Here is a 20,298-nt window from a genome sequence, read left to right as displayed (position 1 = left end):
CTAAATAGGTAAAAGTAAGGCTATCCCTAGGTAACTAGGTACGCTGAAGATAATAGTGATAATAAATTTAATAGAAGAGGATAGTAAGGTACCTAAAATTAATAAAAAAGGTAGATAGAGAGGATATAGAGAGAGAGAGAGAGATACTTATAGAGAGAGAGATCTACTAAGGATAGGGTTTATATAGACCCTACCTAAGGATTACTAGTAAATAAGCAATCAAACAAATAAACCTCTAAAACTATCCGATTAACGCTTAATATATTAATTTCTAGGACCTAAAATAATAACGCCTAGTAAGGAGAGCCCTGTACGAAACAGAGCCTACCTATTACCTTAGTAGGTTCAACAACGGTAATAAGCTGTAAACCTAAAGCTATTCCTACTGCCTAAATAGGTAAGATCTCCGGGCAAGCGGAGGTAAGAAAAGCGAGAGTTTTGACTGGGTAGTACTGGGCTTAGTACTACCCCTATGTGTAGGGAGAGACACACAGATACCGGGGATATTAACTAGTAGTTAAACCGTTAATAACAAGCTCCCGGGCTTATAACCTGTTGATGTCTACGATGGTAGACGATGGTGTATAATATGTAAATTGTTGTAGAGTTTCTGTATAAACTAGGAAAGATGACTGACTATATAGTTAGTAACTATGGGATGGCGAGCCTGTGGCATCTGAGAGATAACAAACAGTAATGTACCTATTTATTTTGAGAATACATATCTACAAGAGTAGAGGCTATATATATATCTCTTGTGAGCCTAGATACGGTCCTCAAATTAATCTGGTTCTAAATTCTCAACACAGATATATGTTCGTGTACTGAAGGATATGATAAGCGTGAATACAACAGACAGTCTTGGAGCGCACATTCACCATAGACACCGTCGGACATTATTTAAATTTGTTCCATCTCGTGTACCAAGGAGCCAAACACCGTAAAAAGAGAAACAGACTTTGACCACCCACCTTGAAAGGAAATTGTTAATAGACTGCTGGACATGGGGTATTTCAAAACATGGAAATTCAAAAGCGAAATGTGAGGGTTCGTAATCAACCTATAGACGTATGCAGGTTGCGAGAATAAAGGGAAGGGGCATTTTTTGGGACATTAAATATCTCGGAGAGTTGGAAGGAATGAGGCTCCAGGCTCATTTGGAAGAAATGGGCTCAACGGGTAGCCATAAAAGACTTATACGCAGTAAGGAAGTGTTGAACGAAAATTAGAGGCTGAGTCAGTGGTGGGATAACTGGCAATGAACCAGAGTTTTCTTCATCCCTCAATAGCAGGCAGCGAGGCAAGATTCATAGCTGAGCACTTTAGGATAGTCTGCATCATGCGACTAGAGTCCAATGGCTTAGACAAGTAATCGTCCATGCCAGCCTGTATGCATTTATCTCGATCCCCAAGCATGGCATGCGCAGTGAGAGCAATGATCGGCGTACGGGGAAGCCCATTCATCTTCTCGTACTGTCTGATATTCCCTGTAGCCTCGAAGCCACCCATGACCGGCATCTGCACATCCATGAGAACCACATCGTAGCGGTTGTGTTTGACCTCTTTCACCGCTTGAAGGCCATTTTCCACGACCGTGACGTTATGATTGAACTTTTCAAGTATTCGGACGGCGACCTTTTGGTTCACATCATTGTCCTCGGCTAGAAGAATGGCCAACGAGCGTGTGTAGCCTGATGGGGTGCGGGTTGTGCGGTTGCCGAGGGCAGGAAGAATACCATTCCATAGATCAATGGGTCGACAGGGCACTGTGATGTAGGATGCTATGCCCAGTTCGCCGGCGGCTCTGAGAGCCAGGGATACAGTGTGTGCTGTAATGACTAGTGGAATGGGCTGGAGGTCCGGACAGGCTCGGAGTTTTGTGGCGATCTCCAAGTTTTCGATGAGGATTGCATCAAATGTGCAGCCCCAGTTGCTTTTGAACTGACCACATTCTAGCTGCTCCTCTGTGACAATGACCGGCTCTAAGCCGAGTTCAATGAGCACCTTGGCTATTGGGAAGTCGCGCGCAAGACCGTGGTCAAAGAAGAGAACGCGCCGGCCGCGGTGGGGGGCAAGCTGCTCTGCAAAGCTTGACGGCGGCTGAGCTAGCTTCACCCGGCATGTAAATGAAAATGTGCTTCCTTCTCCCATGTGCGAGGTCACCCAGATATCACCGCCCATGAGAGAAACCAGCCTTTTCGAGATTGCGAGGCCTAATCCCGTCCCGCCAAAGCGACGGGTCATTGATCCATCAGCTTGCTGGAACTTGTCAAAGATCAGACCAAGTTTGCTTTCGTCAATGCCAATTCCAGGGTCTGATACTGAGAACTGGAATGCGGTTTCATCTGAAGCGCACTTGTCGTCCTGTGCATGCTTTACCGTGACTCTGATCTCGCCGTGGTCTGTGAACTTGATGGCATTACCGACTAGGTTCAACATGACCTGCCGTAGTCGATATGCGTCTCCAATCAGATAATCCGGTACTTCTCCATCTACTGTGTAGACTAAGCCCAATGCCTTCTCGTTAGTTTCCACAGAGAGGGCTTTCAGGACACTGAAAACCGTTGCACCAAGACTAAACGGCGTCTTCTCAATTATCATATGATTAGCCTCAATCTTGGAGATGTCAAGGATGTCGTCAATTATAGTCAAGAGAGAAATAGCAAGATTGTGGACCATCTTCAGAGTCTCTCTCACAGGAGCTTGGAGGTCGTCAGTGTCGAGTGCCAGGCTTGAGAGCCCAATTATCCCGTTCATTGGGGTTCTGATCTCATGGCTATATTGTAGTTAGCACAACGCAAAAGAAATAAAGCCCGTGAAACCGAAGAAAGGGACCAACGTACCTCATGTTGGCCAAAAATTCAGATTTACTCCGATTTGCCAGCTCTGCTGCTTCACGGGCAGCAGTGTTGCGCTGAATGCTGTCGCGCAGACTCGAGATCATCTTATTGATCTTTTGTTTCAAATCGTCCATTTCTCCAGAGGCAGACACGGTAATCAATTTTGTGAAATCTCCACTCATCGCCGCCTCGGTGATCTCACCGAAGGCACGAACCTGAGACGTCAGATTGTCTGCCATCGTGTTGACATCTTCACTGATCGATCTCCAAATTCCATGAGATCCGGCAACATTGGCCTGGCCGCCGAGCTTACCCCGGACACCCACGTCCCTCGCCACACCCTTGACCTCCCCCGCAAATTCCCCCAACCCATCCATCATGCTATTGATTGTTTCTTTGAGAGTCAAGATCTCACCCTGGGCGTGAACCTCGATTTTGGTGCTAAGATCACCGCGCGCAATGGCCTGGGTCACGTTGGAGATTTGTCGGACTTGCAGAGTTAGGTTTTGGGCCATCGTATTAACATTATCGGTCAAATCACGCCAGCGACCTTCGACGTTTTCGACTTGCGCTTGTCCACCCAGCGTGCCGTCTGTTCCTACTTCCCGTGCAACTCGACTGACCTCGAACGCGAACTGATTCAGTCGATCGACCATCGCATTTATCGTAAGCTTCAGATCCAAAATCTCGCCCTTCACATCCGCGGTCACCTTCTTCGTAAGATCACCACGTGCAACGGCAGTCGTGACATCGGCAATTTCGCGGACCTGCTGCGTAAGATTCGATGCCATGCGGTTGACGTTGTCCGTAAGATTCTTCCAGGTACCCTCAACGCCGTGTACAACAGCCTGGCCACCGAGCACACCGTCTGACCCGACCTCGCGGGCAACACGGCTAACCTCGAATGCAAACTCCCGTAGCTGATCGACCATCGAGTTGATGATATTCTTCAATAGCAAGATCTCGCCCTTGCAATCCGCCTGTACCTTGCGCTGCAAATCACCCTTGGCAACCGCGGTCGTTACGGTGGTAATATCGCGGACTTGCGTGGTCAGATTGTTGGCCATGGCATTCACGTTGACGGTCAATTCATGCCAAATTCCCTGAATGCCTTCGATCTTCGCCTGGCCACCCAGCACACCCTCCGTGCCGACCTCCCTGGCCACCTTCGACACCTCTTGACTGAAAACCTGCAACTGATCCATCATTGTATTGATCGTCTGCTTGAAGGTAGCGATGTCAGGTGACATCTCGAGGGGGTGCATGCGGGCCCGCTGTGAAAGATCGCCATGGGCGACCTGGGTAATGATCTCGCCGATCTCCCGCAGTTCTTTCTGAAATGCCTCATTGATGTGGGTGTGTTTGCGAAGTTCCTTCCGAAGGTTTGAGCGTTCGTGCTCGATTTCGGCGATGAAAGAATGCGACTCGCGGCGGTAAATAAGTTCGTCGACGATGAGGGAGATGAATTCACGGGGAACGGAGACTTCTGGGCTCTGCTGATGCTGGAGAGCTGCTCGTGCTTGCATAAGATCTGCATCGCTCACTAGGGCTGGCCGAGCGGTATCCACCATGGCAGCCATTGTCGGCAGCAATCAGGTTCTATTTTTGATTCAAATCTGCTCAAGGCTTCCAAGGCGTGCAGTGACTCTAGAGGCGAGTTAGCGATAGACCAGAGTACCAAGGAGGGTGTCATAGCCGCACGTATGGTGACGGGCGACGAAAGTGCCAACACGATGCCCCACAAGCGCCGTATGCATTCCCGATAGCCAAAGTATTCCACGATGATAACGAAATTACGAAGTGAATCCAAGTCAGGTGCAAAGAGCACAGAAATGCAGGACTGGAATGCCGGAATGATCTGGAGAGGGAAAAGGACCAGGCGGAGAGAAATAAGCGGAGTAAAGAGCCGTGGGGAAGAGAGAAAGAAAACAAGTTACAGACGGTTTCTAAGGTCATTTGCCGGTCCCACCCGCTTAGATTGGACTTGGATTGACGAGCAGAATGGTTAATATATTAATTTATCCCTGTTAGTACCCATCGTTGCATATATCATTCCCAGGTGATGACCGTCTGAAGTTGTATTCGTCCTTTGCCTCAGTCTAGACCCTTTTTGGGTATGTCTCTATAAATTGCACGAATAGCCGACCCGAATGGCCAATCAGTTGCAATTCCAATTTAAGTGAGAAGATGGAATGTTTGTACCCCGTGCGGAGTACATAGTACATGTACTAGTATCTTTTGTCGAGGTTAGGAGGTTCAATATATCTACCGAAGTACATTTGAACTTTATAAAGAGGAGACATTGTCGATCCCCCAAATATAAAGTACCTTGGATGGAGACCCTCAGAAAGTTAGCCCGGAAATTTTAAAAATTAAGAGAAAAGGCATAATTCAGGCTGTATCAGATGGGACTTCATTGGAATACATGATATAGTACAGTGGAACCTTTTTTTTGGGGTCAAGTCCCAGGAAGAGAGGAGAGAGGGAGAGAGTAAGAGATCAGAAAAAAAAAGTCCAAAAGAATACAGGTATGGAAAGAAACATGAAAAAAAAGACAAAACACCAAATAGAGACACAAAGAAAAGACATTACACAAATATCCGAGTATCAGAACAGGCTACGATGCAAAGAGGAGCGCTCGAGGTAATTCTTCAGGGGAAGAGGGTCAGGGGCTTTAGAACATGCCGCCGCCCATGCCACCCATACCGCCCATACCGCCCATACCACCACCGGGAGGGGCAGGGCCCTTCTCCTCGGGAGCATCGACAATGGCGACCTCGGTGGTACCGAGGAGGGAGGCAACACCGCTGGCATCAAGCAGAGCGGTGCGGACAACCTTCAGGGGATCAACGATACCGGCAGCAATCATGTCAACGTATTGGCCAGTGGCACTGTCGAATCCGCGGTTGAAGTCCTTGGCGTACTCGTCGGTCAGCTTGCCGACAATGACGGAACCCTCGAGTCCGGCGTTCTCAACAATGGTGCGGGCAGGGCGGCAGATGGCGCTCTTGATGATGCTGACACCAAGCTGCTGGTCGAAGTTGGCGGGCTTGACACCACCCAGGCCGTTGGCGGAGGCCTTGAGCAGAGCGGTACCACCACCGGGGAGGATACCCTCCTCAACGGCAGCGCGGGTGGCGTTAAGGGCGTCCACAACACGGTCCTTCTTCTCACCGACCTCAACCTCGGAGGAACCACCGACCTTGATGACGGCGACACCACCGGAGAGCTTGGCCAGACGCTCCTGCAGCTTCTCCTTCTCGTACTCGGAGGTGGTGGGGTCGGCCATGACACCGCGGATCTGCTCGCAGCGCTGGGAGATGTTGTCCTTGCTACCCTCACCGTTGAGGATGATGGTGTCCTCCTTGGTGATGGTGATGGCACCGGTGGAGCCGAGCATCTCAGGGGTGAGCTTCTCGAGCTTGATGTCGAGCTCATCAGTGAAGACGGTACCGTTGGTGAGGACAGCGAGATCACCAAGAATGCTCTTGCGGTTGTCACCGAAGCCGGGGGCCTTGACAGCGGCGACCTGGAGCTGACCACGGAGCTTGTTCAGAATGCAGACGGCGAGAGCCTCACCCTCAATGTCCTCGGCAATGATGACCAGAGGGCGGCGGAGAGTGGTGGAGGCCTCAAGGGCGGGGAGAATGTCCTGGACGGCGGAGATCTTCTTCTCGGAGAGCAGGATCAGGGGCTTCTCGAACTCGACCTTCTGAGACTTGGGGTCGGTGATGAAGTAAGGGGAGGTGTAGCCACGGTCGAAGCGCATACCCTCGGTGACCTCGAGCTCGTCATCCAGAGTCTTGCCCTCCTTCACGGTGATAACACCCTCCTTGCCAACACGCTCCATGGCGGTGGAGATGAGCTTGCCGACGTGGGTGTCACCGTTGGCGGAGATGGTAGCGACCTGGGCGATCTCCTCGCCGGTGGTGATAGGGCGGGCGTTAGCCTGGAGGTATTCCACAGCGGCCTCAACGGCAGCCTGGATACCGCGGCGGAGATCCATAGGGTTGCAGCCAGCGGCAACGTTCTTGACGGTCTCGGAGAAAATGGCGCGGGAGAGGACAGTGGCGGTAGTGGTACCGTCACCAGCAACCTCGTTGGTCTTGGAGGCAACATCCTGGATGAGGCGGGCACCGAGGTTCTCGAACTTGTCCTGAAGCTGGATGGCCTTGGCGACAGATACACCGTCTGCGGAATTGTTAGTCTTTTGCGAATGACCATGTGTTTGTCTTGATGGAAATCTTACCCTTGGTGATCTTGGGGGAACCGTAGGGGGAGTCGATCAGGACATTGCGACCCTTGGGACCGAGTGTGGAGGTGACAGCCTTAGCAAGAGTGTCAACACCCTTGAGGAGGCTGGCACGGGCTTCAACGCCGAACTTGATCTCCTAGTTGTTGTTAGCCAAGGGGAACGACCAAAGGCTTCGGAATGGACGGAACACGGGGCCAATGGCAAAGCAAGATGATTCTGCGAACAATTGGCAATCCAACGCACCTTGTGAGCAAAACGCTGCTGCTGGAGGTTCAAAGTCGAGCGACCTAAAGGGGCACGCTTGGAAGCGGCCGACAGGAGGGAGGTCCGGGTAGAGAGAGCACGCTGCATGGCTAGGAACAACGAGATTAAAAGAATTAAAAGAAGAGAGAAATACAACAACCCAGGAGAGATAAAGGGGTTTGAAGGGGGGAAAAGAAAGAGATGGAGAAAGCTGGGGGAGAGATGAAGCCAAAGTCTCGAAAATTTTCTAGGCGCTTCCTTCATCCCCAGAGCTTGGCGGCAGAAACAGCTAGAACCGTCACGTGAGCCGGAAGAACGGACCTAAATCGGCTCTTGAAATAATATAGATCTTATGGTATTAGATAAGTGTTGTAGCTTGTTATTATCTAAAGAATGCGCTGAAATATGTAGTTTGGATACTTTAGCTCATATGCATAGATTATACAAGTAAGAGTATTTTCATTGTTAACTAGATTTATATGTAGACTTAAGCTGATGTTTATACCTCGGGAAGCTTCATATACCCGTATCCCGGCTTTCGGCAAACCCCCATACATTGGCGAATTAGCGGCTTCACTTTTATTATCTTTACTTTTCTTTCTTGGTCTTTATGTATGCATTTTCATATGTAAGCTCTATCTATCTCTTCAATTGGCCCTAAATTCAATTTCACGGCCTTATATCAATAATCTGCTGCTAACTGCCGCAAATGATACGCAAATGATGGGTGCAAGTCCGCATACTAATGTCTACACTACGCGCGCCCTCTAAACGCTCTTACAATCAAAGATCGATTTAGGAATATTACCATAAATTTCATATCACTTTATTCTGACCTCCCTATTGGATCACAATAAATTAGTGAAAATCCTCCTAGTAGTCTACAATATAGGAAAAAAGATGTTGCGATATGCTCTTATTGAAGTTGTCGAAAGCTATGTTACAATACATGACTGGGAACCCGAGTATTCAACACCTCGGAAAATACATGGACCGCTATGATAGTGGGCCCCATACAAATTGCATATTAAGCTTAGTCAGTTATGCCCCAGCAAATTGTCAAATAGGGGATTCTTGTCATTTTAGTTAGTTAGAGTCATACACATCTGTCATTTTGAACATACATTGCTGTACCGGTGATTTCCGACAGAAGTAACTAACTACTGGGCCCCCCGTAGGGGGCCAACGAGCAACGCATGAAAGAAGCGCTGGGGTGCAACTCGGGATAATCGCGTGACTCCATGCCACGCAAGAATGATTATCCGGAGTTGTACCCGTTGATTGGGATCAGGACTCACCTCCCTCCTCCAATCAACCAGCGGGAAAAGCACAAAACGAAAAGCAAAAGCAAAAAGCAAAAACGGAAAGCAAAAAACGAAAGCGAAGCAAAGCAAAAAAGAACGCAGAAAAAAGTCAAAGAAAGCGAAAAAACGAAAAGAAAAAGCATTGGAGAAGCATCAAATGAACCCAGCACCATGATGAACGATCCAGGAAATTAAAATTCCTTGGTATCTTCACCGTCATACCCAAGATATCGAGGTGGCTCAACGTTTGGAAGGTTGGCAAATAGTTCACTGTCAGAAATGAACTGGTTCTCAAAACCACTGGTTTCGGTGTAGCCGGTCATCGGGAAATTGCCTTGAGCGCCAAACTGGTCCGCAAATTGCATTTCAGGGGCCATATCAAACTGGGAATACGCCGCTGCAAGATTCATTTCATCAAAAGCAGAGACTTCACCAGAGACCGCGCTGGGAGCAGCGGCAGGACCAGCATCAGAAATTCCGTTAGGAACACGGTTGACAATGTCGAATGGGCTTGGACCATTGGACGGGTAGGGGATGGAAGCTCCAGAGTTGTTTGCGAATGGGGTGGCCATAATAGGAGAATATGGAGCAGTAGAGTCGGCATGCATGTAAGGATAGTAGGCTGGACCGCGGGGTGCCATGTTGGCGGTAACGTGCGGCGGGTTGGTTGGGGTCACTGGCTCTCGGGAAGTTGCAGAGTCACTAAGGCGGCGCTCCCAATTTGCGAATTCCTCTCGGTTCAGCTTGAGTTTCACCATCTTTGACTTCTTGGTGGCTTGAGTAGTGGCCTGGCTGCTTTCAGTGGAGTTCTCGTTCTCCTCAGAAATAGAAGATTCGTCGTCATCCTCGCGGTCATCGTCACCGTCGAAGTCACGCAGCCATTCAGCTCCAACACACACCAGCTTTTGTGAGTCATCACTGTCGGTTTCTTCGCGCTTGGTACGCAGCTTGGGAGCAACAAAGACCTTGTCCTTCTTCTTGCTCTTCGCAAACTGCTTTTTCTTCAAGGCGTACACACTGTTTTCGGATTCATAATCGGATTCATAATCGGATTGATCACGGCGACGGCGCTTTGCATTGCGAGTGCTCGGCGCAGGGTCCGCCTTTGCAGGCGCCTCCTTCTTGTTGCTTGCGTCGGTCTTGTGGTGGCCATTTCCTGCACGCTTCAGTGGAGGCGGATTTGGCTTATCCTGCTCCTCCCGCTTGGTACGAAGCTTTGACAAATGCTGAACGATTGCACCCTCCGTGAACTTCTCTCCCATAACCTCCGCGACATCCTTCCAGGGAATCTTGATGCTGGATTTATTGCAGGCATACTGGATGGCCAGTAGAAGACGAATGTCGGTATCCACTGTTTCAGTCAAACGTCAGCATAATTCAAAGATTTTCGTCAATGCAAGTCACTGTGACAACAGTCTATCTATCCATGGATGTTCCCAGGTTTGACAACATCCCCAATGACCTCAACAAACAGAAAGGCTGAAACAAGATTGGGAATCAAAAGAAAAACAAAAGAAAAACCATACCATCCCAGCGAACTAGTGTGCGTTGGCGCCGACTGCTGACTTGACGCTTGGCCTGGCTCTCTTCTTCCTTGCGGGCCTCTTCAGCCTCTAAGGCCTTGCTCTGTTCGGCAACTTGCTTCCGGAGCCTTTCGAGCTCAGCAAGGTCCGCCTCATTGTCGCGCTTTCGGCCGCCGGCTTTCTTCCTCGTCGGCGGCATGTTGGGGGTGACGATTCCTTTATATCCTTTTGCACGACATCACCATTAGCAATTGTGTTCACAGATTGATAACAAACAAAATGAATTGGGGATGTATGGACGGGGCGTGAAGCAGGTGACTGGGTATGACCAGTGTGTTGATGCATTGCTGCCAAATTCCGAAGCAGGAATAAGATACGGCATTCGAGAATGTCTTCTCTGCAGACAGGGATGCATAGAAACAAAGGATCATGATGGACCAAGCCCAAGGAAAGCACACAATGTTCTCAACGTCGAATGGCTTTGAAGCGTGCATTTGGCTGGAGTAGGAGACTGACCGCTGTCCAAACAAGGTATGTTGAGACAAATATGCAAAGAGCGACAAGGCTAACCATGACTGCAGGATCCTAGGGCATAGCCAAAAGAAGCTGTTCAGGGTGCCCAGGCTCACAGCAATTGGGGTCATATACCCCAATGATGTCTTGTGCAATGTCGACATCAAGTACCAGTCAAGACATCAGAACATTATTGGTCTGATGCAAGTGCCCAGAGGGCATGCAATTGCATGAGCCTAGCAGATGTTGGACGTTATGTGCAAGACCCAATCCTCAACGAGGTCACTGGGTGCCACTGCAACCCAGATGCCCTAGTTATTGAATGGAATTGTGGGGTTCCAGCGATCGCAGTGTGCCACAGGACCTCATGCCCATGCTGCACAGATGCAAAAGCCTTATGGTAGGAAGTGGGGATGTGCCAGGGGAAACCTATGGACCATCACCAGCACAAGGCTGGGTTACTCACCTGGTGGATACGATAAAGAAGCACTGTCGACTCAAGATGCTTTGGTATGAAAGCAGAAAATATGGGGAATGTTGTGGACGATGGCAGATGGACGGAGGTTGATGAGATTGAAAGGTAAGTGAGAGAAGTGGTGACCGAAAGAAGTGGTGGGGGATGGCAAATGCTCTTGAGCAACGGACCGCCTTGAAATACTGCTCGGTGTTGCCTTCGGTGTGCTTCTTTGGCTCTTAGCTTCGAGGTTGACCACACGTATTCTATGCGGATGGTTGACGCAAATCGGAGCAAGGTATACCCCGCACTCCAAGGAGGCATATTGAATACTTCCTTATGCACGGCAAGCCCTGCTGCTTGGAGTCTACAATTCTGTTTACTTGTGCTGACAATTCATCTGCTTTAGAACTTCGAGGTTGCTGAAGACGCATTGGGGTTGTGAAATTTGGATATAATACGGCGACAATACGCGTTTTGCTGCTCTTGGGACGAACGATCTATATAACTTCGCAGCAACCCTTCTGCACCCCACCAGCCTCGAAAAAAGAAACGAAAATCACGGAATGCAATGATGGATGTGCCAATGGCACATACCAGTTATAACTTCATAAATTGAACGTTGTGGGGGCGGAGAACATAGTATGTCGCATTATATAGTGTTTTCAGTATAAGGGATGTCGTCAAAATACGTATCTCACGAACGATCTAAATAACTTCGCAGCAACTCTTCTGCACTCGACCAACCCCGAAAAATAAATAAATCCTTCAATTGAAGTGATTGATAATGATATTATACATAGTGAGTATAACTTTATGGATTAAATGCTGTGGGACTAAAGAGCATGGTGTGGCGCGTTATTGTTAGTTATATGGTGTTCATTACACGAGGGATGTGGTCAAAATAAACGCCGGTCACGTGACTACAAACGCGATATGCGCTTATCAATCTACACCGGATTAATATTCCTGTCGGCCAAATACTGTTACAGTGCACGTGACCTCTGGTCACCAAACACTCAAAACGAGCAAATCCTGACCGCTGTGTTCTTCACCGCCTTCCTGAGGTAGATACCTCTGCACGTGATCCCGACATCCCGATCCTCCGAAGTCGAACGCTTCCAAACTCACCCGAACCGTTTTCACCCCTTCAATCGAACCATACCTCCCACATTCTCTTCAAAATGACTGCTGCCTGGAAAGCCGCCGGTTTGACGTACGCATTCACGAATTGTCTTCAAAGTCAATGCTAACCCCGACCCTAGCTACAACCGCTACCTGGCCATCGCCGCCCGCACCGTGCGCCGCTCCTTGAAGGATGGCCCTCGCCTCGCATCTGAACGCCGCGGCCAGATGGACCTCCGTTTCGCCAAGTGGGAGGTTAGTGAACTTTCCGAGCTCTATGCTACAGAATTTTGACTGATGACAATGTTACGACGAACAGAACGGCAAGCAGGGTGATGTCAAGTCCCTCGCCCAGGCCAACAACGAGGCCCTCGCCAAGGCTGCTGAGAAATAAGCGCTATTCACCCATACCCTGAGAGAATTGAGCTTGGAGAAATGCAGGGCCCGAGTGTGACGGACTTGAGCGAGTTTTTGGTCCGGGGGAGGCATTGAATATGTACATGTGTAGCAATACCGGCCTGTCTGGTTGGGCAGAGCTTAGAAATCGCACTCGTCTTTGTTTTCACACCTCGCATAAGCTGTTAATTAAAACTGCCGTAAGAATTCTTATACTGCCCGGGGCGTAAACGGTCAGAGGTTGCACGTCACCTCTAGGGCCCGGTTGTCTGTCAACTTCCCGACTCGCTTTTTCCTCCGCTCACATCCCCGCCTCCCCCTCGATTCGTCGATTTCTCAAACACGTACGACAGCACAATACTTGTTTGAACTCATATAATAAAACCAGCACTGCGAGAATTACTTGGGATTCTTCGTGATGTTGCCGAATAATGAAGTTCGCGTTCCCCGTCCGCGGTTTGCGCAGCCCGCACCCCGCGACATTACCGCTGAATTTACAAAAGCCGCCTCGAGTAAGCATATCTCCCTAGGAGCTTCGGCCAAGTGTCTAATACTCTATACTTTTAGATCTAAATACAGGGCAGCTCGTGAAAGATGAGAACTTCACCCTGTTTGAAGCTGTGGGCGCATTGGAGGTGCGTCAGCTTTCCCACCCGATGTGAAACGTACGAGGAGAATTGCAACTGACGACGATCGAACCCGCACAGATTATGGACTCGAAGATGGATAGCGGCTACATAGCCCCCGGAGAAAATCTTGCGCAGGCGCTAGAAGAAGACTACGACGTACGGCGGCCGTTAACACCAGAGGAAGTCGTTGGCTTGATGGACCAGTTGCTGTGCCACGAGGTGGGAGATGACTTTGCCCATATGGAGACACACAGGTTGCTGATTTAATCGCAGGTGGCGTGGCATAAGGGACATCCTCTGTCGCAGACGCTATTCACGTCAATCTATCTCGATAAATTATTGTGGCCGGTGCCGAGGACCATGGATGACGCTCGATTTGACCGTGTACCAAGTGATTCTCCTTTAGTCAACCTCGTCCTGAGAGCTTATTGTCTTGCATTGGTCAAAGCCTGCGATTTTGTGCATGTTCGAGTGGCCACTGAATATTATTATGAGGTTAGTGGACTGGCTCGCAAATTGGTTCTGTGACCATCACTAATGCTATCCGTGAATTAGGAAGAGGATTTCGTCAGTCAATTATACAACCGCAATCTCCTGTCTGCCTTCGATATATCACACTTCCACCGTCTGCTGGACCAGGCGGTTGCTTGGGTTGCCGAGCAGACCGATATTGACCAGAAGCTCAAAGATGCCATCCATTGCAGACTAGTGTTTAGGCATGAGTTTTTGTCCGCACTACATCAGGACATTGAAGTTCTTGAGACCAGATCTGCGGAAAACTTCACCTCATGTATAGCTCAACTTCAACCTCTGACAGAAACAGTCGCGCTGGGAAAACCGGTGCCAGATGCCTTCAGCTTGAAGATTCAACGGAAGCTGGCTAGCACAGTGCCGCCTCGTCCGATGGTTAATATTACCTCCGATGATGCGCTCGCACATTTGAAACGACTGTGCCAAGATGCGATAGACATGCAGCAGATGCTTGATTACACTGGCCCCAGCAATTTCAAGGTATGTACTCTTGAATTTGAGTCTAGTGTTGCTTCTAACTTGTATTTCAGACTGCGATATGGACTTTGCTCTCTCGAAAACCTCAACCTTCAATTTATATTCGTTGTCTTCTCCAAGCATTGATTGTCAGCAACATGACGATCCTCGGTGCCGTACCAGTAAAGGAGTTTTTATATGATGAACTTGCGGAACTTGTCTTACCCGCCAATATTTTGCTCGAGTCTAACACCGATGAAGTGGAAGTGCCGTCCGATCCCAGGTTCCAGATCGCCCAGAAGATGGATGGTTTCATGAAGCGATTCGCCCAGGTTAGTGAACATATAGATCATGATGCGTCCCTTCTGCTAACTTTCACAGCCGTTTGTTGATACTGTGCGATGCGCCTGTCTCAATAGGTGTCGCATGCGCCGAACACTCTGCCATACCCTCGTCGATTGGGACAATCTGCAGATGGAGGTCAGTCTTGCTTCATATCTCTTCGCCATTTGAAATGTTAATGCTGATCCAACGCTGATCCAACGCAGGCCGAAGAAATTGATCTCGAGCTCCGCACTTTGAGTGCGGAACCGCCTCTGCAATTCCAAGGCGGCGAACCAACCTGGTCCTTCCCACTTAGTAGCTGGGCTTATCACCAGAAGCTTGTACAGTTCCGACTCATTCTCCAGATGGGCTTTGAGCTGTCGATCTACTCCCCGGAAGAATTACCGGGCATGTACTGGTATTTGTCTCATGTTTGTTCTACACATCTCGGCCACATTGATCGCATTCGCACGTTTACTGTGGCTGCACGAAAACGTGACTTGATGTCTACTGGCGACCGCTCTGGAAGCTCCTCTCAAAAGGCATCTGCATTCCACCGATCTTTCCACGCTTTGGAGAGGTTGACCACGCACATCATTGCGGTGGATGCCTTTGCCATTGCGCTCCATGCGTTGTACGTTGTACTGGCCCGGCACAACGTGCTCCCTTCTGCTTCGTCTCCCCAGGCATATTCTACCGACCGACTCCGTTACGAAATTCGCATGAAGCCGTTTATCCCTATCACATTGCCGGAGTTGGTCCCATACGATGAATACCAGCGCGAGGCAGCTCTCGAAGGTGATTCCGACGCGACCATTTTGGAGCGTGCCTCGAAAGCCATTACAGAAGCACGTAAGGCGTGGGAGGCGACCCTTGCCAATGGGGCTTTTATTGAGGACCCGTCCGCAGCTACCCAACCACCACCTTCGGCCATTGAAGAGGATTGGAAGCGCGACGTGAAGAACACCATGCGTGCCTGTATTGGAACCAGTCTTGCTGTCGAGGCGGTCAAGAAGGCTCTCTCTACGGCATCTTCCACTGACAACAAACCTCTCAACTTGGAGGTGGTTGTTCCTGAGGTTGGATCCAAGTCTCGTTGGCATGACTGGTGGGTGGTACCGCAGGTGTCCGAAAAGAAGTCCAAGGCGTGAAATATATGTTATTTTCTTACACAGAGGCACACATGTGTATGAGTTCCTTCGGCAATTACTGATGTATGAGTGATATCTTTTATCCGTTATAGAAATGATCATGACTTTGTATGACTCAGGGGTCTTCTGTATAGAATATATAGAATAGAGCTAACTCATACGATTAGCTTGCATATACATGTAATAAAGAAGAAAAGTAATGATAATATACATATACATATCTACTTATATATTAATCCTCAAATAACTCAAGTCACACCAAAAATATAACCAAAGTCGACCAAATCCACCGAATCCACCAAATCAGGGCGCCTGTCACATCCGTAGCGAACGGGAACATCCGCCAGGTTATGAAATCATCTGCCACCCCCGGGCAACTTCACAATTTACTTTCCCACTTTCAACTTTCTTTGAATCAGGCCAATCCTACGAGTACGAACACTTCACTTTGGCATCATTGTCAAAGCTGAAGCTTAAGTCTTTTCAGACTCGTCACATCTTATCTCGAACCTCCTCGGCTCTTCTTCCCAAAGTTTCTGTGTTTATTCGCAGGACAATCCGGGGCAGCTCACGGACCCCCGATGATAGGCACTGTTGGACGCATCAATCGATTTCAGGGCTAGGCTTTTGTACTGATTCGTTATTGGCGCTATTCCGACTGGTCAGCACCAGTGGGAGCTGTCCATTTTCAACCTTGAACTCGATCTACGTCCTCCTATGCCGCTCCCTCTTATTGTCCGGTCGCCGCAGGCAGCCTCTCCGATAATTTCTCTGCTGTCGATCACGGGGATCTAGCTGTGAATAAAAAAGAGAGTCGAAAATTCACATTATGCCAACTTACCCTATCCGTCGCCGCCCGCGCGAGTGCAAAACCTGTTTACCATGTCGAGCGAGCAAAGTCCGCTGCGATCGCAACATCCCCTGCGGCAATTGCACTAAGCGAAACTTCACCTGCTCCTACGGTCGTCCATCCTCTGCGAAACAACCCCTCCCTACTGCCGTCACCACTGCCTCTTCCACCCCATTACAGCAACCTACATTCGTATCTCCCACGATCCCCCCATATACCAGCTCAGCTCCTACAATCGATGGCTCATATGCAATCGATCATCCCTCAAGCACCAGCGCCGATCCGGATTTACCGGATATCATCGATATTTCCCAGGCGGAATGGGATGAAATCAATACCAAGATGGTCGCAATGGAACAGATCCTCGGCAGTCTGCACTCGCTTTTCCAAACACACTCGACTCACAAGCCGCCAGAACCAAAACCAGAATCACAACCCACCGAACGAAAAGATTCCACACGGTCGGAAGGTGTCTACGGATCCAATGTCTTGAAGACGGGCGCCGTACATATCGGGTCGCGGTCGGCCCTGGTTGATATCTTGGATAAATCGAAGAGGTCGGAGGACACAGCGCAGGCGCTGCCCCAGGATGATCTTCTTGCCGAACTTGCTTTGGGGAATGAGTCGGCTGCATATCCCTTTGTGGATTTGTGGTCCTCTGACCCGTTCACATTCAACATTGCCGGTGTTTGTGCGGTTATTCCAGAAGACGGACGGTGCTTGGAGTAAGTCGGAGGTTTGCGATGTTCTGCGATGCATGCTAATTCCAATTATCAGGTTCCTCGGGTTTTACCAAGATATAGGATCAGTTTTATACCCAGTCCTTTCGGACATCCCACAATTAGAACGACAAACCAAACGGCTTCTTGATAATCGACGACGAGCAGGGGGTGTTTATAAAGCCGATGCCAACGGGTTAGTGAAACCGTTTGGGATGCCATTGGCTTTTCTCAGTCTGCTTTTTGCGGTTCTTGCATCGGGTTGTCAGCTGTCCGGTATCCCAGAAAGCGACCGTGAGTTGACCTCATGGGTATATGGTGCGTCGCATTCGAAGAAGATCGGGAGTGCTGTACTGACTGTTTCCAGTTTCGTGTTCGTATCAATGTCTTCGGATGTTGAATTATGTATCGCAACCCACTGTAGAAGTAATTCAGATTCTTCTCATCATTAGCAATGTACTTTCATACAATATGAATGCAGGTGCATCATATACCTTGCTTGGTACGTGTTGAGTGCTTCCAATGAGATGGCCGAGCTAATCGATATCAGGTATGACGGAGCGAATGTGTCTTGTTCTCGGGCTTCATGTTGAGTCGACCGGGTTCTCAATTGCAGAACAGGAAGTGCGAAGGCGTGTCTGGTAGGTATCCTTTTTTTTTTCTCTTTTGGTTGATCTCAAGCTCACATTTCTCAGGTGGACAATGGCCTTCCAGAATAGCCATTTCTCACTTGCCTATGACCGGCCATCGATCACTATGGTTAGCCAACCTGAAATTCCATTCGATCCCAAATCAATGCCGGGCCATCGCTCGTATTTTGAGACTCTCTGTCGCATTGTATCCTTGGCATTGGAAGTTCTTCGGTCGCGCATGTATCCCGGATCGTCCCATATACGAAACAATGAGATCCGTGAGTATAAACACCAGATCCACCGCATGCTCGCTGAGGCGACTCCCCATCTGCGGTATCGAGACAAATGTCAGACTCTAGCCGAGCACATTGAGCGAACCGAATTGCACCTGCACTCCTCGTATCTTCTCTCTGTCTTGTGTCGTGTGTCGCTCGACCCACATGCCCATTTGGAGCCACCGCGTCGCGCCATGATTCGCGAAGACTGTATCAGCAGCCTGATCAACACAATCGCCGCCTTTGTCGAATTGCACGAGATCAATTCTCACTGCTCACGGTCCTGGATCAGCCTGCAGCGAAGTATTGCATCAGCATTTTTGCTCGTTGCAAATGACGACAGTCCTCAGACCTGGCAGCTGATTGACAGGCTGGAGATGGTTCTGGCAGACCATGTCTATGCAGACGGTGACATGGACCAGAACAACCGTACCGACTCCGCCAAGCATCTTTCTTCATCCCTCCGTGCTCTGCGTGAGATCCGTGAGGCGTTCAGCGCTCGCACGAATACTCCGACAGGGCAACTATCGAGTACAACATATTCCCCCCTTGTGTTGCCTTCCCCTCCCTCTCTTGAACCCAGTCCCAACATGCCATCCACCACCAATGCAGGTCTGCAGCCGGTGGAAGGCGTGAGCATGCGGAATATTCTGGGTCGTGTTTCGGATGTGATGTTATTCCCCAGCATGAGTGGGGACAAACCAGTAGTATAACTGCTCACATATTCCGGAGTCTGTTTTGTTTCCCTGTGCTGGCATTTGCGGAACATAGGAGATCGGGAATATACAATACCTGGACATTTCCTATGAGGTTAGCATCTTCTGTGCTATATACATACTCTCCCCCCCTACCTACCCTGTGGGGAAGAATGATATCGATATATGGATCCAAAAAATTATATGGAAGGTCCTGGATGTTTGTACTTGTTAGTCTTGTAGGGAGTTCTGTCAGTCTTGAAAGGAGTAGAAAGTAGAAAGTAGAAAGTAGGAAGTTGAAATTCATAGAATTCGGCAGATTCTCTTAGATTTCACCTGCAGCTCTGGAGGGTCCGGCAGTTTCAAGTTTCAAATGATTCGGCCGACCGATCCTTTTCTTTAGATCTAATATGGAGTACGGACCCCGTACTTATGTGTAGACTTTCAAATCAAACGTCATCAAATCTGATCCCTGCTCTTAGCTTGCAGCTCCCTTCTCCGAGGCTGTTCTGCTCTTGTATGTTGTAGAAAAAGAAGAAGAAGGGAGAAAGGGTTAGGTGGAGTGCACGGCTGCGAGGACTCGGCCGGCCGAGTTATCCCCGGTTTACTTTTCTGTTTTACACGTTTGCTGGTTTTGCTGGTTTTGTTGATTTTGTTGACTTTGTTTACTTTGCTTTCTATTTATGTTGTATGTTCCTGTTTATGCCTCATTTCCATTAGTTTTTACTGCACTCCTATTTGTCACTGCACAGACACCATCGTCTGATGGTACTTTTTGGCTTGTGATCCACTCCACCTAAACTGTTTCAGAGTAAGAGCCTTGTCCAGAACCACGAGGGTTATGGAGATTATGGAGATTATGGGGTGATGTGGAGGATCTAGGCTTACTTAGGTACCCTGACTCGTATGACATTTGGATCCTTTTGATCCTTTTGCTCCTTCTTGTTTATTTATCTAGGGGGTTGTCTCGGGGAATGGCATGTTGTTTACGGGGACGTACTCTGTGGCTGCCTGTGCTTTGGCTTGATCGGGGTTAGTATTGAGATTTGGTTGGATCAAATCCAATTTACGGTGTGCACTTGCATGTGCACGGAGTATCCATGGATGTGTTGTATAGTTACGGAGTAGAGATTCCTTTCAGTGTGGGTCATTTTAATCTACAGAGTACGGAGTACTCTATTCCTAGTCCCAGGAGTTTGGTGCTTCCGGCAATGCCGGGACTACCTAAGGTACAGAGTAGATATAACCGTCCCAAGCACCTATGTTGTAACACATACACAATGTGTTGGTCCACCCCAGTAGATCCCTGATTTTCATTAGGTATCTTTTGTATGACCTGCCCATACAAAGGGTACTTACGCAGCGTATAAAATTTCTCACCCT

General features: G+C 49.0%; 6 protein-coding genes across 6 annotated transcripts; 3 read left to right on the top strand and 3 right to left on the bottom strand.

Annotated features, from left to right (window-relative positions):
• Positions 1-1,275: 1,275 nt before the first annotated feature.
• On the bottom strand, positions 1,276-4,420 carry PEX2_066300 (CheY-like superfamily; the record flags this gene model as incomplete). The annotated part of the gene is made up of 2 exons (XM_016743901.1): positions 1,276-2,776; positions 2,844-4,420. The coding sequence occupies 2 exons, from the start codon at positions 4,418-4,420 to the stop codon at positions 1,276-1,278; spliced, it is 3,078 nt and encodes a 1,025-aa protein (XP_016600083.1).
• A 1,094-nt stretch (positions 4,421-5,514) lies between these two features.
• hsp60 (chaperone ATPase HSP60) lies at positions 5,515-7,446 on the bottom strand (the record flags this gene model as incomplete). The annotated part of the gene is made up of 3 exons (XM_016743900.1): positions 5,515-7,031; positions 7,090-7,231; positions 7,339-7,446. 3 exons carry the CDS (start codon positions 7,444-7,446, stop codon positions 5,515-5,517), a joined length of 1,767 nt encoding a protein of 588 aa, XP_016600082.1.
• A 1,387-nt stretch (positions 7,447-8,833) lies between these two features.
• PEX2_066280 (uncharacterized protein) lies at positions 8,834-10,364 on the bottom strand (the record flags this gene model as incomplete). The annotated part of the gene is made up of 2 exons (XM_016743899.1): positions 8,834-9,993; positions 10,169-10,364. 2 exons carry the CDS (start codon positions 10,362-10,364, stop codon positions 8,834-8,836), a joined length of 1,356 nt encoding a protein of 451 aa, XP_016600081.1.
• A 1,952-nt stretch (positions 10,365-12,316) lies between these two features.
• Positions 12,317-12,651, top strand: PEX2_066270 (ATP synthase subunit epsilon family protein; the record flags this gene model as incomplete). Its single annotated transcript, XM_016743898.1, has 3 exons — positions 12,317-12,348; positions 12,398-12,512; positions 12,577-12,651. The coding sequence occupies 3 exons, from the start codon at positions 12,317-12,319 to the stop codon at positions 12,649-12,651; spliced, it is 222 nt and encodes a 73-aa protein (XP_016600080.1).
• A 420-nt stretch (positions 12,652-13,071) lies between these two features.
• PEX2_066260 (N-alpha-acetyltransferase 35, NatC auxiliary subunit) lies at positions 13,072-15,744 on the top strand (the record flags this gene model as incomplete). The annotated part of the gene is made up of 8 exons (XM_016743897.1): positions 13,072-13,165; positions 13,221-13,288; positions 13,361-13,501; positions 13,556-13,777; positions 13,838-14,293; positions 14,344-14,601; positions 14,651-14,749; positions 14,818-15,744. 8 exons carry the CDS (start codon positions 13,072-13,074, stop codon positions 15,742-15,744), a joined length of 2,265 nt encoding a protein of 754 aa, XP_016600079.1.
• An 829-nt stretch (positions 15,745-16,573) lies between these two features.
• PEX2_066250 (uncharacterized protein) lies at positions 16,574-18,933 on the top strand (the record flags this gene model as incomplete). The annotated part of the gene is made up of 5 exons (XM_016743896.1): positions 16,574-17,319; positions 17,372-17,631; positions 17,681-17,815; positions 17,864-17,954; positions 18,009-18,933. The coding sequence occupies 5 exons, from the start codon at positions 16,574-16,576 to the stop codon at positions 18,931-18,933; spliced, it is 2,157 nt and encodes a 718-aa protein (XP_016600078.1).
• Between the last annotated feature and the right edge of the window lie 1,365 nt (positions 18,934-20,298).

Source organism: Penicillium expansum, assembly GCF_000769745.1.
Source record: "Penicillium expansum strain MD-8 chromosome Unknown contig220, whole genome shotgun sequence".
NCBI lineage: Eukaryota > Fungi > Ascomycota > Eurotiomycetes > Eurotiales > Aspergillaceae > Penicillium > Penicillium expansum.
The sequence above is the reverse complement of the archived record's forward strand: the minus strand, read 5'-3'. Positions and strand labels throughout refer to the sequence as shown.